The following is a 13,858-nucleotide window of genomic DNA, read 5'->3' as shown; positions in this document are numbered from 1 at the left end:
AGTGGCTTCTCTTATTGCAAACCACAGGCTCTAGGCACGTGGGCTTCACTAGTTGTGGCACGCGGGCTCAGTAGTTGTGGCTCGCGGGCTCTAGAGCACAGGCTCAGTAGTTGTGGTGCACAGGCTTAGTTGCTCCGAGGCATGTGGGATCTTCCTGGACCAGGGCTCGAACCCGTGTCCCCTGCATTGGCAGGCAAATTCTTAACCAGTGCACCACCGTGGAAGCCCCTGGTTTTCTTAAGATATAAAATTATGAGCAAAAGTTAGCATAGTAATTTTTCATTTCGTTCCTCTTTAAAAAAGAAAAAGGCAGAGTGATGATATTTCCTGATCTGAATTGAGGCTATGTAGGTGATAGGGTCAGGATGAGGGGCCTAATCAATGAAGACTCGTTATTTGGAAATATTGATGACTGTGACATTTCACAGAACATTCCACAAATTGGAATTATAAATTAGAACTGTGGAAATAGAGCTGGACACAGAGCTGCTAAGAATTAACTAATTCTGTCATGTTCTTGTTGTGTTTTCTTAATTTCTGTTGTTTAAAAGCATTGAGTAATCAAGGAAGAAGAGTTAGGTTATAGCAACCATGACTTCTTACAATTTGCCTTTTCAGTTTGGTTTAATTCAATTAGCTTCTTTATTTTTAGTATGGTTAGGGCTGAGCCCGTTGCTGTGAGTCTGCCACAGGGGGTTTTAAGTATCTCTTGGGGCTCTCTACTCTTTGCTTCTTAGTGAGTAGGCATGGAGAGCTTGGGGGTGGCTGTCCATACAAATAATGAGCATTCATATAATAATGAGTAATAGTGATAGCAGGACTTAAAGTGGAGAGGGGAAGGAGAGAGGGGGAAGAAAGAAAGAAACTAAGTGCCAGTAATGTTTCACATTGAGTGAAACTTCTAGAGTGAAAGGAAAACTTGGAAGATAAGGACTGCTGGTGTTGGTACTTGAGGATGGAGGACAGTAGTTTGTAAGTGATCCTGATCCCCAACCTGAGGTGTAGGAGTCAGAGGCCTGCAGGGGAGGCAGCATTTTCAGGAAAATCAGGTTTCCACAAGGAGGTGAAGAGAAGGTTCAGTGCCGTTTTCCATAGAGCTAGCACTCCAGAGGGCAGTGGAGTGGAAGAGTTGTAGGAAGGGGAGTAATAGGTGGCTGGGGCAAAGGAGAATAACAACTGAGTAGGGGACAAGACAGACAAATGGATGGTCCCAGAGGGTTGTATATTTTGTGAGTGGCGAGGACGGTGGAAGTACGTTTTACTTCTCATAACCATTGGTTTTCCTCCTACCTCTTCCTGATGCTTTCTCATTTCGAACTGGCGGCGTTTTTGGACTCATACTGTTACTTCCACTGCACTATTCCTCTACCTCATTGAACCTATCACCCAGTCCTTTTTCACCTCCCCCTAGCTGCATTTCTTTCCCTATCTAGCATATGTTAAGCCCAGCTCTCCTTTACCGATATCCTCAGCTCCTCGTATAGTTGGCTTTCCTGTTGTACCCAGCTGGCCAAGTCTGATCTCTGGATGCACACTCACAGCCTTTATCCACACTGGAGATGATTTTTCATGTAGTTGGAAAGTTGTGGGTCATATTAACTTCCTTATCTGCAATCTCATCCTGGCTCTCAGTGCTGCCCAGCACCTTCCCCCTTTCCTTAGGCAGCATTCTTTCTTTACAGTGGCTACTTCACTTTTCTAAGCTGACTCTGCTGCCCTACCCACACCTGTGCTCTGCAGATGGTCTTTCTGCATTCTTCTTTTTTCTTTTTTTTTTGCGGTATGTGGGCCTCTCACTGTTGTGGCCTCTTCCGTTGCGGAGCACAGTCTCCGGACCCACAGGCTCAGCGGCCATGGCTCACGGGCCCAGCCGCTCCGTGGCATGTGGGATCTTCCCAGACCGGGGCACGAACCCGTGTCCCCTGCATCGACAGGCGGACTCCCAACCACTGCACCACTAGGGAAGCCCCTTTCTGCATTCTTTACAGATCAAGATTACCTCAGCTTTCTGCCATCAAAGCTATTCTCTGCCTTTTTTTCTAAATATGGCCAGTAAAAATACTACATGCACATACGCATCCCCCTCCCTCAAACCCATATTCCTCTCAGTACCGTCTATTGCCTTTTCCTCCATAGCCAGACTTCTTAAAATGTGTCTGCTCTTCCTTCCCTTCCATTCTTCTTCGGCTTGCTTTGCTACATTAGCTTCAGCCCCATCATTCCTCTGAGGTTCCCCTGGCCAAGGTCATGTATGGTCATCCTTATCACCAATTCTAGTGGCCTCTACTTAGTTCCTCCTCTTACTGGGCCTCTGTACTGGGCATTGTTAAGCACTTCTTCCTAGAAATGCTCTTTTTATGGTGCCCTGGCTTCATATCTTCAGGTTTTCTTTCTCTGTCTCTTGCAGAACCTTGGTGAGCTCCTCTTCCTGTGCCCGTCCCTTAATTATTGGTGTTTATCAAGGTTCTCTTCTAAGCCCCCTTCACTCCTCTGGATGACCTTTATCTCCCCACCTGTTGGGAGGACTTATCAAATCTGTTATTTCCTCTCTAGACCTCTGACCTGAGCTTTAGAACAGTAGTACCTTCAACTGCCTATTGGACATCTCAACAGCACATTATCACCCTAAGCAACCACCCTCGCATGTTCATTGGTGCACTGAATGGCACTGTATCCAGTTACCTAAATCAGAAACCTAGGCATCGTTTTTACTTTGCCTGATTCCCAACATTACTCACCCTTTGTACTTAGAGAAACACAATATTTCTCCTTTTGTTTCATTCCTAGTTCAGCCATAGTCGTTTCTTACCCAGGAAACTATAGCAGTCTAACTGGTTTCCTTGCCTCTAGTATTTCTTGCCCTGCTACTGGTTCCATTTCCATACTCCAAAAGGAAAAATTTCAAAATACAAAATCAGATCATGTCATTCCTCTACTGAAATCCTTCATTGGCTTCCTACTTCTTAAGGTCAAGTCCAGACTCCTTACGCATGATCTGACCTCTGCTGACTTTGCCAGCTCATTTCTCATTCCTTTTTTTTTTTTACTACCATTATCCCAAATCTCACCAAACTTTTATACCCTCAAGGGCACACAGTGTTCCTTATGGTACTTCCCTTCACCTGTGCCTGCTCTTCCCCAAGAGCTCAGTGTCCTTGATTATCCTCAAGTCCAGGAAACATTCCTTTTCTCTGTGCATCCAGGGCATTATTATTTACCTCCTTGTCAGACTAGTTTTCAAGCCATAATGCAGTGGACTGCTTTTTTTATCCCTGACTATATTGTAAGCTCGTTGAGGGTGGAAACTGCCTCCCTTGTTTATTCCCTGTAGTATTCCTGGCACTGAGCACAGTGCACAGCATATCATAAACAAATATTTATTTTAGAAACAAATAGATAAAGTAGACTGTTATAGCTGCGCAAAGCAAGGCTGCTCAAAATACTGAATATGGGCAAGTTGAAGGTTTGGGAAAAAGGGAGACTCAATTTGTATTCCTCCGTAGCAGTGCCATAGGAACCGTGTTCATGACGACAGTCTTAACTACAACATTTAAGTAGAAATTGGATAAAAGACTTGGCCGCAAGCAAAGTATTGGGGTCAGAGCAAGAATCTAGGTATACCAAATCCAGACTTAACCAGTTGCACTTAAGTAACCACCCTAGCTTTAACAAAACTGGGTTTTGTCTGGTGGATGCCACCTTTTGTATGCTTGTAGGGTTCAGTACCACTGCCCACACCACGTAGAATCCTATCTAGATTATTTTTTAATACAGAAGGTTAACAAGCCTATGCAGACTGTAATACAATCTCAATCACCAGTTGTATCTAGAAGCCTTTTTAATCTTCTGTTTTCTCATGTGTGCATCATTTTCAATGGAAGAAAAAGAGTAGAAATAATATTAGAGAATTGTAAAAAGAGACCCACAATCATATTCAAATTTGATTACTTTTCATAGCTTTTAACTAGCCCATACATATTTTTTATCTTGTTATATGTAACTCTTTGTATGCTATACTTACACTTTTCCCAAATTTCTACATAGCACTCCAGTGACTGTCGTTTGACATCATGACACTTTGCTTATTTAAAGTTTTTGCTGTTAGGCTAAATTCTCAGAGATGGGATTATAGGGTCAGAGAGTGTAAAAATTGTAAGGCTTTTGCTTTGGAATTATCCATGATTTTCCAAAAGGGTTATACTAGAAGTTGGCAGGAGTATGAAAGTACAAGGTGTCTTAATGACCTTGAAGCATTGAAGTGAGTGAGGTGAGAGGGGAAGAGAAAGCTGTGTACATAAAATCTTATTTATATTGGTTTAACTTTTATGATGTGTCACAAAGGATTTTTTTTTAAGTAGGGAGAAATAATTTTGTATCAGATGACAATATATTCAATTAAAAATACCCTTTAAAGAATAAATGAAAATTTGTACCTGTTACGACTCTATTTATTCCATGTTAACTCCTAGATATTCTAAAATTCATCCTTTTAAGTCAGAACATTCAAGAGCTGAGTACATAGGTTGAATTTTAACCCTTTTTTTTTTTGGCCCCAACCGGGGATTGAACCCACACCCTCAGCAGTGAAAGCTTGGAGTCCTAACCATTGGACTGCCAGGGAACTCCCTTGGGTCCGATTTTGTCAAATCTACATTCCTTAGGAGAAAATTGTTTAAAATTGAGATAAGATTGTTAAATCTTTCATAAGGCATCCCAGTATAAATATGATATTAGTGATCCTATTATTTACTCCATTTGTGCCGTTGAACTTGCTTGCTTGCTTGCTGCGTTGGGTCTTCATTGCTGCGCGTGGGCTTTTCTCTAGTTGTGGCGAGTGGGGGCTACTCTTCGTTGCAGTGCACGGGCTTCTCATTGCAGTAGCTTCTCTTGTTGCGGAGCACGGGCTCTAGGTACGCGGGCTTCAGTAGTTGTGGCACACGGGCTCAGTAGTTGTGGCTTGCGGGCTCCAGAGTGCAGGCTCAGCAGTTGTGGTGCATGGGCTTAGTTGCTCCGCAGCATGTGGGATCTTTGGACCAGGGCTCGAACCCATATCCCCTGCATTGGCAGGCGGATTCCTAACCACTGCGCCACCAGGGAAGTCCCCTTTTGAGCTTTTCTGGTTTAGAATTTTGTTCTATTAAAATGATAAGCAGTAGAGAACCCCATTGACCTCTAAGTGGTGACAAACCTGTCATATGCAGGTCATTTAAAAGCAGACTAGATTTGAATGCATAAAGCATTATAGAATGAAGTAGAGTGTAATTACAGTTTATATATACCTATAGTTAGATATATATATTTGTCAGAGTACTCCAAAGTTTTTTCTCCTAAGGGATGTGAGTAGAAAGTGAGAGACTTGAAGTTCTTACTTTTATATACATCCATGTTGTTTCAGCATTCATTTAACAATGTGCATGTATTCTGTTTAATAATATTTTTTTTAACAGAACACTGCCCAGTTTCCTTCACATGGGTAACAATTTCGCTGAGGCAAGCTTTCATGAGGGGATTCTGTTTCAGTGATTAAACTGGGAGGAAAAATCTGTCAGTGAGTTGTTTCTGCTGCTTATAAGGAGTCAAAATGTAGTGCTTATTTTTTTCCCCTTCTGTCTCAGGTCATTTGGATCCAGGATTCCTAGCAAGTGACAAAACATCTGCTGGCAATGCACCACTCAACGAAGAAATTAATATTGCTTCTTCAGATAGTGAAGTGGAGATTGTGGGAGTTCAGGAACATGCAAGGTAGGATATTAATTGGAGAGAAGAAAATGGTATGGCATGCCATGGCATGGCTGGCATGAATGGTGGGGCTATTTCTCAAATTCCTGTGGTTTAAGAAATACATTTTGATTATAGACACGTATGAGCTTCAGAATGTGTTGCATATTGTCTTATATCAAGAACATCTCGGTCACACATGTATGTGAAACAGAACTAATGTTTGTCTCTTATTTTTAACAAATGTCTAGGTGGCTTGACTGAGTTTTCTGGTATGGCATAAGTATCACCGTACTCCCCCCCACCCCCAATCAATATTTTCTTGCCTTTCACTTTATCTTGAAATATTTTGGAAGCAAATAATTGAGAAATCTGCATTTGACATCATACCTCTTCCTAGAGCACCTCTTTTTTTTTTTTTAACATCTTTATTGGAGTATAATTGCTTTACGTTATTGTGTTAGTTTCTGCTGTATAACAAAGTGAATCAGCTATATGTATACATATATCCCCATATCCCCTCCCTCTTGCGTCTCCCTCCCACCCTCCCTATCCCACCCATCTAGGTGGTCACAAAGCACGAGCTGATCTCCCTGTGCTATGCGGTTGCTTCCCACTAGCTATCTATTTTACATTTGGTAGTGTATATATGTCCATGACACTCTCACTTCTTCCCAGCTTACCCTTCCCCCTCCCTGTGTCCTCAGGTCCATTCTCTATGTCTGCATCTTTATTCCTGTTCTGCCGCTAGGTTCTACAGAACTATTTTCTGTTTTAGATTCCATATATATGTGTTAGCATACGGTATTTGTTTTTCTCTTTCTGACTTACTTCACTCTGTGTGACAGACTCTGGGTCCATCCACCTCACTACAAATAACTCAATTTCGTTTCTTTTTATGGCTGAGTAATATTCCATTGTATATATGTGTCACATCCTCTTTATCCATTCATCTGTCGATGGACACTTAGGTTGCTTCCATGTCCTGGTAGAGCACCTCTCCTTATCTTTCATGAAAGGTTGCAAGTTACTTTGGTCAGTTCCTGATAGTGTATTTCTAGTGATGTTTGTGTGCTTTAGGGAATCTTGTTTCTTAGGAATTAAAAGAAAAAAGCCACAAGACATCAAATTAGTGTACAGTAGTATGGAAATAATTTTATAAGGTTTGTCATTCTTTAAGGTAGTGGTGAGCAGATTACAGCCCATGGGCCAGATCTGGCCTGCTGCCTGTTTTTATATGGACCTCAAGCTAAGAATGGTTTTTACATTTTTAAATGGTTGGGGGAAAAAAAATCGAAAGAAGACATGTTTTGTCACATGAAAATTGTATGAAATTCAAATAGAATTTATTTATCCATAAATAAAGTTTTGTTGGAATAGAGCCATGTTTGTTCACTTACATATTGTCTATGGCTGTTTTGCATTCCAGTGGCAGAATTGAGACGTTTCATCAGACACTCTAGGGCCTGCCGAGCCAAAGATATTTACTGTCTAGCTCTTTGCAGAAAAACTTTACTGACTCTTGCTTTAAGATACAGTCCTAAGAATTAGTTGCAGCCCTCTCAGAGGTATACCTGAGGAACATTTAACACACACACATACATACACAACAAAATCTAGTCTTTGGAAAAATCTGTATTCTATGTAGAATTTTTCTCCTATGCCACAAGAGTTAAGTTGTGATTTCCTCAAGTAGGTATATAACATAGTATCTTACCTTATTTTTAGATCTGATTTTAATCTTTGGTTAGGAAGGTAATAAAACATTCACCAGCATTCTTCTGTTACTTATTTAAAAGGTGAATTTAGGAGTGGAGAGTGGGGGCAAAATAGACATGCACATAAATTGAGGATCCTTCTTCTAATGAGAACTGATTATACTTTCTGAAAGCATTTTTTAGTTAAACAATTGGAACTTTAAGTATGTAGATTTAAGTCATAATTTAACATGCCATCTCCCCAGAAGTGGCTAATTCTCTGTCAGAACTAGTATTGTCCCAGCACTTCATCCTCTATCCTATATTTATGCTGTAAGTATGCCTGTATAGCTGCTTCCTTTTTTCTTTCTAAATGGTTATTTCCCCTATTCTGGTGGGAAAGAATTTTCATTCTTTAATCTTTCCTTTACCTCATTCTTTTTTCTCCTTTTTTCTGCCTTAGTCAAAAACTTTTTCCTATGAAGTTCTCTTTCATTTCCCCATCTGTTTCCTTCAAGCTGACTTATCCATGAGATGAAGAAGATAGAACTCTTGTTTTCTTCCTTTACTTCAGTATATGTTTGTCATTTTATTTCAGCATTATATAAGTATAGAAGACATTATTATATTTTTAAGCCCCATGCCAAGATCTTTGTAGAATATTACAGTATTTTTCATTTCAGACTGTGTACTATAAAACTTATTCTGCATATTGACTGATAGATTGATGTAGGTAAATTATCGTCAGTTGTGCCAGGAGCACATTATCCAGTTACCAACTTCCTCTTGACTTACTTTTCAAATTTTAACTCAGTGTTACTCATGTGTTCCTATTCAAGTAGGAAAGAATAGGTTATAACCTGTGCTGTCTTGTCTAATCTCTTACTCTGTTCTGAGACATATCAGTGATATGGTCCAGTTCTCTATTAACTCCTACCGACTCTCCCTTCTTTATTGTCTCCTTGTGCCTAGAAATGTTACAGAGTGAGCTACCCTTCTTTTCAGATTCTTTGTTAAACTTTCCTTCCATAATGATATCTTGAGCTTCTTTTTCTACAAATATTTTTGTTATCTGGAGTTGAAATTACTATATTTCTATTAAAACTTGGAAATTTAAATTCCAAGTTTCTCTCACCTCCAGCACACACACATGCACACCGATTATCTCTAGTACACCCTTCTCTGAACTTGTTAAAGTCTTTTATCCAGATTGTCATTTTACCCAATAAACATCTTTGTTTCACTCTTAACTAAGTCAAGTGACTTTGGGTACATTTTAAATAACATGCTATAACATTACTTTCAAGGACTTTTTCATACAGGTTCTGAAGCATAAAGATGTGTTTTTTTGGTTTTTTAAATTCTGATCCTTTAATTTGAATCCTGGAGAAATCATATCTTGGAGGTGACAGATCTATCTTGAAATCTCAGTGGTGGTTAATAACTGTCCATAAAATGGAATGTAGAGTTGACAAATTCTGTTGGAGTACTTTGAATGGACTCTTGTATCATTTTGAGGGGATCTTTTATTTTGGCCCTTGGGTCTAGGACTGAGCAGGATCTCACTGACTCTGCTGTGTCTTTCTGAAAAATTTTTCAGCAGTTTCTTTAGAAGAAGCATGATAATCTTTCAAACACTGAGATTAAAAAGCTGAGAAGTGGGACTTCCCTGGTGGCGCAGTGGTTGGGAATCCGCCTGCCAATGCAGGGGACACAGGTTCGAGCCCTGGTCTGGGAAGATCCCGCGTGCTGCGGAGCAACTAAGCCCGTGTGCCACAACTACTGAGCCTGTGTGCCACAGCTACTGAGGCCTGCATGCCTAGAGCCCGTGCTCCACAACAAGAGAGGCCACTGCAATGAGAAGTGCACCGCAACAAAGAGTAGCCCCTGCTCACTGCAGCTAGAGGGCCCGCGCGCAGCAACAAAGACCCAAAGAATAAATAAAAAAAAAAAAAAAAAAAAAAGCTGAGAAGCAGGTGTGGGGAGAGCCTTTCTTGTTGGTTGCTTCAGAATTGCCCCTTTAGCTGCCTGTATCTCATCTGGAATTTATTTCTTTTACAGGTCTAGGGTTGCAGTTATGAAGTATTGATGGGCTTCTGGCAGGGTTATCGCTTGGAAGAAGGTTTTAGGTTTTGATCCACATCTTTTTGTTCTAATTCGATTTGCATGCATAGATGTTTTGTTTGGATTTAGTTGTCCTGTTCTTATTTTTCCTTTTGGTATTCTACCTTGTGGGCTTTCTGAGAGCTTTAAAAAACTCAGACTTGGTTCTTGAGTTGTTCTCTTTGGGACTGTGGTTGCTCTGACTTGGGTTTGGGTGCCATTTTTCCATATTGGAAGCATTCCGGTTTGTTGACCTTTATATCAGTAATTCTAGTTGTGATGTGCCTCTTTTTTCTTTTTTTTTTTTTTGTTAAACAGTTGTTTTTCTTTTCTTGCATGCTAACATCTTCCCCTGCTCTTTTCTTTTAGATTTTGGTATGTTCACTTAGCTTCTGTGTTTCTTCTAGTCATAGACTAGAAGGCATGCCTGCCTAACTAATGGTTGAATGCATCTTTTATGGCTGCCTTGGATTGCTGTGATGAACTCCTGTCATTACCTAGATGTCATTTCTAGGTGTTAATTTTTGGACAGTCCAGTTTCACAAGATGCTCTTTGCCAGTGAGGTGGAGACTTTTCCATCATCTCTAGTTCTTCTGTGCCCGCTTAATTTTGCCATAAGTTTTAACTTATGACCCTGTTGCTAATATTTTTCTTTATCCTTGTTCCATTTTCCTTCTTTTCTTCTGCAAGCTTCATTGGTAATTGCCCTAGGAAGATGAAATCATGTATCTTTATGTTATGGAACTGTGCTGAAACAGTTCTTTCAGTACCTGTTCTCTGAAGCTTTTATGAATAATCAGACCCTTACCTCCTTTCACATGGTCCTATGGTCCATTGGTTAATGTTGGTTCACCCTTCTTCAAAAGAATTGCTGTGGGGAGTCTTTAGCATTTAAGACTGATTGCTGCTTAGAACCAATTGCTAACATTAACCCTAAAAAAAGCAAGGGAGGCAGATTAGCATTTCCCTGAAGCTACAAGAATTCACTCTACCTTCAGTTAGGAAAAATAAGTAGGAATGTTATCTAAGAGGTCACCTTCAGAATCTGTAAATGAGAGCAAAAATGATTAATTTTTAATGTTGTTTTCTTAGAATAGTAGGTTAACTGTATCAACAGCTGATCATCAGAGCCTGCCCTCTTTTTGTGTTTTTCTTCCTTTCTACTCTGAAGTCTCCTTTTTTTGGTTTTAATATATGAAGAGCAGGAAATTATTCTATCAAAACTTACTGTTTATAAATAGTGGATGGGGGGGGCGGTCTATGGAAGTGAGGCCTAAGCAGTTTTTCTTGGTTATAATACTCAAAACGTGACTCTAGTTGTGCAAACCTATTGCCAGTCATATGCAGATTAAATGCTTTGTGAGAAAAAAGCTTGTGTCTGCACTAGAATCTGATTGGACCAATTATAAAACAGCTGAGTATGTTCCCACCCCATATCTTTCATAATAGAAAAAGGATATGTGATAATACATGAAACTGTGCTTTGTTAGTTGCCTTAAAATTTTGAGCCTCTCACATCCTTCTTTAGAGGGCATCTCTGTAGGGCTTATAACAATTGTTGTAGTCGCATTTCCTCCTGAAATTTTTTCCCCCTCTGCATCTGGTATAAGTTATTCTGTAATGTACCATCTTATAAAATAGGGCTCAACCTTTTTTCCCCTGTACTTAAAAAAAAATGTGTTGAAAGCCTTGTTCTGTCCTCATCCATCTCCTAGCTACCATTTTATTCAAGGTGGCTGAAGTCATTAAATCATAAAAAAAAATTGAATGTTTTATTGGCTTATAACACACACAGAAAAGTAATAAGTGTATGCTTTAGCTTTTGTACCCATACCCAAGTAACCAGCTCTCAGATTAAGAAACAGAAGTCCCTCTTGGCTCCACCTTGCCCTCTGTAACCACTATCCTGACTTCTAACAGGATAGCTTTGCCTGTATTCAGAATCTTACTAACATTCCTGACAGATGCCCCAGCAACTGCTTGAATGTTTAAAAGGCAGATTTTCTATTTTGTAGTGGCTGTAATTGTTGTGTAGTAATGATCATCCAAAAGTTGCCTTCTAGAAACTGATTCATGGTTGTTATTCTACTCTCAAGATCTCTGTACTGGTGAAGGAGCGGCCTTCCATGATGATTCTCACTTCTTTGGCAATTGCCCTTCCAGTTGCAGTTAATAGGAGACAGGAAAGCTTTTGACCAAAGATAGGATCATCACATTCTCCAGAGAATCTAAAATTTTGAAGAGAAACAGACTAAGGATTGGGGCTTGAGTCAAATGAGTGAGGCCAAGTTGTTCCAGCATCATTAGGTTCTTTGAGGTACTCAAGTAAAGGTGCTTTTCCAGTAAATTTTCTTTTTTGCTTAAAGTAGCCCAATTTGGTTTCCAGTAACTGGAACTATTTATAACCTCTTTCAACCATTCCTCATTAGTAAATACCATCTCTAAACCTCTTACTCTCCTACTCTGGACACTTTCTAGAATCTGCTTTGCTCTTTATTGTATTACCCGCAGGGGCTAGGCAGTTCCCCTTACAATCAAACATAGTGTATAGTAAGTACTTCGGGAGCAGTCTGAGAAAGACATAGTTGGAAATAAACTCCCCAGTGGAGACCTGATTTTGTTCTGGTTCCATGTTTTACTTTCTTAAGACCCTGGGCAGTTGTCTTTTGGTTTTGGTTTTCTCTTCTGTAAAATGGGAAGATTGGATTAGATCCCTTTTAAAGCTACTACCTGATGTCCTGATGTTACATTGTATGATTACTTAAGGAGCAGTGCAGAGTAACAATTGGGACTAAATACTGCTTTTATTTCAGAGTTATTTCTAGGAATTCTGTCAATGATTACATTGACTTTTTTTGGTAGTCATTCATTCCTTGATTTTTCTAAGTTTCTAACCAACTTTACTTCAATTACTACTTGACAGATGAGCTTTTGAACTGTTGAAGAGCTTTATATTTTTAAATTGGTGGTCTGGGCCTGTCTTTGCACTCTGCCGACTCTTGCCGTGTTTTGCCTTACTGAATTTAATACACACATTTGTAAAGCAACAACATGATGTGGAAAGCATTGGACCAGAAATCAGACTTGGCCTGAAGTTCCTTTGCCTATACTTTCAAACAGTATGACCCTGGGCAAGTCATGTAACCTCTTTAACCCTCAGTTTCCCTGTCAGAGTATGGATAAGAACTTCCACATCTACCTCATAGGTCTGTCGGGCGTGTCAGATGAGGAGAAACTGCTTAATAATCTTAGTATTCTGTTGTCATCAGTCATCAAAACCGTTCCTTTAAAATGTTGGATGGGGCTTCCCTGGTGACGCAGTGGTTGAGAGTCCGCCTGCCGATGCAGGGGACACGGGTTCGTGCCCCGGTCTGGGAAGATCCCATTTGCCGCAGAGCGGCTAGGCCCGTGAGCCATGGCTGCTGAGCCTGCGCGTCCGGAGCCTGTGCTCCGCAACGGGAGAGGCCACAACAGTGAGAGGCCTGCGTACCACAAAAAAAATAAAAATAAAAAAAATAAAATGTTGGATGGACTCCTTTGGCTGACGTTTTTCCGTGACTACTCGGTCATTTAATCTGAGTGTATTTAAGGGGTGGACAGATTTGGATTAGACTTTGGACTTGTTTTTCTTTTTTTTTTTAAAGGTTTAATTTTATTTATTTTTGGCTGCGTTGGGTCTTCGTTGCTGCGCTCGGGCTTTCTCTAGTTGAGGCGAGCGGGGGCTACTCTTCGTTGTGGTGCACAGGCTTCTCATTGCAGTGGCTTTTCTTGTTGCGGAGCACGGGCTCTAGGCACATGGGCTTCAGTAGTTGCAGCACACGGGCTCAGTAATCGTGGCACACAGGCTCTAGAGTGCAGGCTTAGTAGTTGTGGCGCACTGGCTTAGTTGCTCCGTGGCATGTGGGATCTTCCTGGACCAGGGATCGAACCTGTGTCCCTTGCATTGGCAGGCGGATTCTTATCCACTGCACCACCAGGGAAGTCCCTGTGTGTCTTATTTTAATGCTTTTTACTAGCTAATCTTTGAAAATATGGTCGCCTCTGGGTTAGTAGCTACTCTTAGCCCATTTCTGAAAAGATGATGGCTCTCTGGTACTGTAACAAATCTGCAGTCTACCCCTACTCTGGCCTCAAGGGATCTGTTTTTCGGCACCTCTCTTGGTAAGGGAGTCATTTTCAGGCTAGCCTTTGTAGGAGCAGGGCCTCTTTCCATAAGCCTAAGGGTCCTCAAGGGCAGTTCTGCAGCTAAACCTTGTCTGTTGTTACTCTAATGTTTTCTTTTGAACCTATAGGTTCAGGTAGCGTGGGGTCGAAGCTGGAGTTCTTAAGTGATTCAGCA

At 40.7% G+C, this 13,858-nt stretch overlaps 1 protein-coding gene across 8 annotated transcripts in view; it reads left to right on the top strand.

Moving 5' to 3' along the window:
* ARK2N (arkadia (RNF111) N-terminal like PKA signaling regulator 2N) overlaps positions 1-13,858 on the top strand; it is a 93,309-nt gene that overhangs the window by 52,406 nt on the left and 27,045 nt on the right. For 7 of the 8 annotated variants that reach the window (XM_060122099.1, XM_060122101.1, XM_060122100.1 and 4 more), the window contains one exon: positions 5,616-5,742. In XM_060122099.1, the coding sequence (XP_059978082.1) occupies positions 5,616-5,742 (127 nt within the window). Of the gene's footprint in view, positions 1-5,615; positions 5,743-9,476; positions 9,545-13,858 lie in introns of all 8 variants that reach the window. The other variant, XM_060122103.1, reaches the window with a different exon arrangement.

Source organism: Lagenorhynchus albirostris, chromosome 14 (genome assembly GCF_949774975.1).
Source record: "Lagenorhynchus albirostris chromosome 14, mLagAlb1.1, whole genome shotgun sequence".
Lineage (NCBI taxonomy): Eukaryota > Metazoa > Chordata > Mammalia > Artiodactyla > Delphinidae > Lagenorhynchus > Lagenorhynchus albirostris.
Note: the sequence above shows the minus strand (reverse complement) of the source record. Positions and strands in the feature narration are given on the sequence as shown.